The sequence below is a fragment of the Aphanomyces invadans genome (assembly GCF_000520115.1).
Source record: "Aphanomyces invadans strain NJM9701 unplaced genomic scaffold supercont1.40, whole genome shotgun sequence".
NCBI lineage: Eukaryota > Oomycota > Saprolegniomycetes > Saprolegniales > Verrucalvaceae > Aphanomyces > Aphanomyces invadans.
The window spans coordinates 162,971-165,612 of record NW_008580185.1 but is presented as its reverse complement, the minus strand read 5'-3'; the positions used below and the strand labels follow the sequence as shown (position 1 = coordinate 165,612).

Sequence of the window (2,642 nt, the reverse complement as noted above, 5' to 3'; positions counted from 1 at the left end):
CTTCGCCCCGCTTCGTGAGCCACAGCACGGCTTGGGGTTCAAATGCGTGCAAAAAGTGCACGTCGTGCGAAATCAAAAGCACCGCGCCTTGGTATCCCTTCAACGCTTCCAGCAACGCCCCGATGCTGCTCATGTCCAAGTGGTTGGTCGGTTCATCGAGAATTAACAGCTGCGGACAAGTTGGGTACGTGATGAGCCCGAGCGCGAGTCGCATGGCCTGACCTCCAGACAACGTGTTGGTCGGCGCGGCACTGACAAACGCCCCTCGTAGTCCAAACCGAGCCAAGTGTTTGCGCCCGAGTTCTTCCGTTTCCGCGTTCAGCAGCTGCAGCGGTGTTTTGGGCTCGTGGTGCAAAGTTTCGACAATGTCCTGGGTCAGCGCTCGAATTTGCACGAGGGGAGGCACTTTAATGCAGTCCGCCGCCGGGGCCGGAATCGACTGGCACAGCAACTTGATCAAAGTCGATTTCCCTGTGCCATTGCATCCAATCAAGACTACTCGTTCGCCCTTGTGGATGTTGAACGATACGTTCTTCAGCAGAGGTTTGTCTGCCGTATAGCTGAACGTGAGGTTTTCAACGCTCAGCACCGAGTGAGTCGAGACATCCGGCGTCGGGGGAAAGTTCCATGGCTCGACCACGTGCAAATCGATGAACTGGTCTTGGGATCTGTCTCGGTTGGTAAAGAAGTGGCCGATGCGATCCTTGTTGACGCGAAGTCTACACGAACGGGTGGTGAGCGCATCGCAACAAGAGCAACGACCCACCGATGGCCCTTGGCATTCTTTTGGTTCCCGACGTTTTCAATCTTCTTCTTCTTGGACGCCGCGGCCGCCAATTTCTTGTCGTCGTTCGACCTGCGCGCCTACCTCACCAACGTTAGCCCGCCGTCCCAGCGCACAAGTGCCCCACGACAGGCAAACAGAACACAGTTCTACCTGCGTCGACATTTGAGCGACTTGTTTTTCCATCTTCTCGACTTGCGCATTCAACTTGGTTTCGAGCCGAGCATTGAACACTTCTTTGTCTTGGATCGTCTGCTCAAACGTGTCGTAGTTTCCGGCAAAATACCTACCCCACACAACGGCCATCCATGTCAGCAGGAGACCACCAGGAGAGGAGGCCGTCGCACCCGAGAGTTTTGTTCGTTTTCACGACAATGATCATGTCCGCAACAGCGTTGAGGAATTCACGGTCGTGGCTGACCTACAGCGCACGTACGGGGTAACGACATCGCGGACAAAGGGAGACTCGCACCGTGACAATCGTCACGCCTTCCAACCGGGTTTGGATAAAGTTTTGCACCCACTGGATGCGAGGAAGGTCCAAGTGGTTGGTCGGTTCGTCCAACAAGAGCAGGTTCGGCTGGAGAAATTCAATCTGGGCCAAGAACACGCGCATCTTCCACCCCCCAGACAGCTCGTGGAACGGGCGATCGTGCTGCTCCACGGGCAGTCCTACCGATGCGCTTGTCATATCCCATGCCATAAACTCCACGGAGACGGCGAGTACCAATGTCCACGAGGATTTCACGCGCCCGCGGTTCGTTCGACATGTCCTCTTGCTCGTACAGTGACTCGAGCCAGTTGTTAGCGGCTAGGATCTCGTCGTCCGTGTCAGGCGGTGGGTTGGAGCTGGCTTGATCCCATGCGGCTTTGGCTACGGCCACGTCCTTCTCGAGCGCCAGCAGCTTGTTCCGCGCCGTGAGGCCGCGCAGACCACTCCGTTTGATCGCGACGCGCTCCATCTTTGCTCGGGCCGCTTCGACGGCCTCATATTCGAGCTGCTTCAACGTCTGGTGCAGCGTTTGGGTCTCGAGGCCGGCTTCGAGCAACTCGATCATGTGCTGACGGCTGACGCGCTGCTTGTCGCCACTCAGCAGCACGTTCACGACAGACAGCTCTGGGTTTTCCAGGTCGACGTGAAACAACTGGTGGACGTACATGACGTGAATGTGGGACGAAATGCCTTCAAACAGCCCGTCGCCGAGGGCTTGCAGCAGCGTCGACTTGCCTGTGCCATTGCGACCCACGAGGCCGTAATGCGCACCAGCCTCGAGCTTGAGCTCGGCGTCCACGAGCAATTCTCGGTTCCCAATCGACAGGCCAACCTGCCACAGGTGGATGTTGTAGTCGTGGTGGTCGACGGTGGCCAAGTGGAATCGATCTTGCTGCGACCGTGCCATGATAAACGAGGACACACCGCCGGGAGACGCGGCTGCTTTGCGGGACGATGCGCGCGACATGGCTCGTTCGCGCCGCGCGACGAAAGTCAGGCACTGCCTCCGATGCACAGTCACGCAGTGGGGCCATGGAAACTTCCGTTGCGGATTCGATTGGAGTGAGATGGGTGTAAAATGTTGGTTTTTCGGAATGATGGTGGATGGACCGAATCCAGCGGCACTGGACGAGCTAGGGTACATGCCAGAGGGGGGGGCGGGCTGAGAGGCCCTCGCTATTTGCTGGCAGCTTACATTGGTGTGAGGCCAACGACGTGGATGCTGCTCTTGTGGAGCTCGAGCGAAGTCGTCGCCCGCGCAGTGACCTGTGCCTTCACAGCAGCATACTGGGCCCACAACATACTCGAAACAAGATGTTGCATGCATTTCGCGAGCTCAGCGGAGATTATGGTGGAGCATGGTCG

General features: G+C 57.5%; 1 protein-coding gene across 1 annotated transcript; it reads right to left on the bottom strand.

Annotated features, from left to right (window-relative positions):
* Positions 1–72: 72 nt before the first annotated feature.
* H310_12514 (hypothetical protein) lies at positions 73–2,244 on the bottom strand (the record flags this gene model as incomplete). The annotated part of the gene is made up of 7 exons (XM_008879583.1): positions 73–97; positions 189–719; positions 767–864; positions 938–1,070; positions 1,132–1,205; positions 1,257–1,456; positions 1,512–2,244. The coding sequence occupies 7 exons, from the start codon at positions 2,242–2,244 to the stop codon at positions 73–75; spliced, it is 1,794 nt and encodes a 597-aa protein (XP_008877805.1).
* Positions 2,245–2,642: the final 398 nt, after the last annotated feature.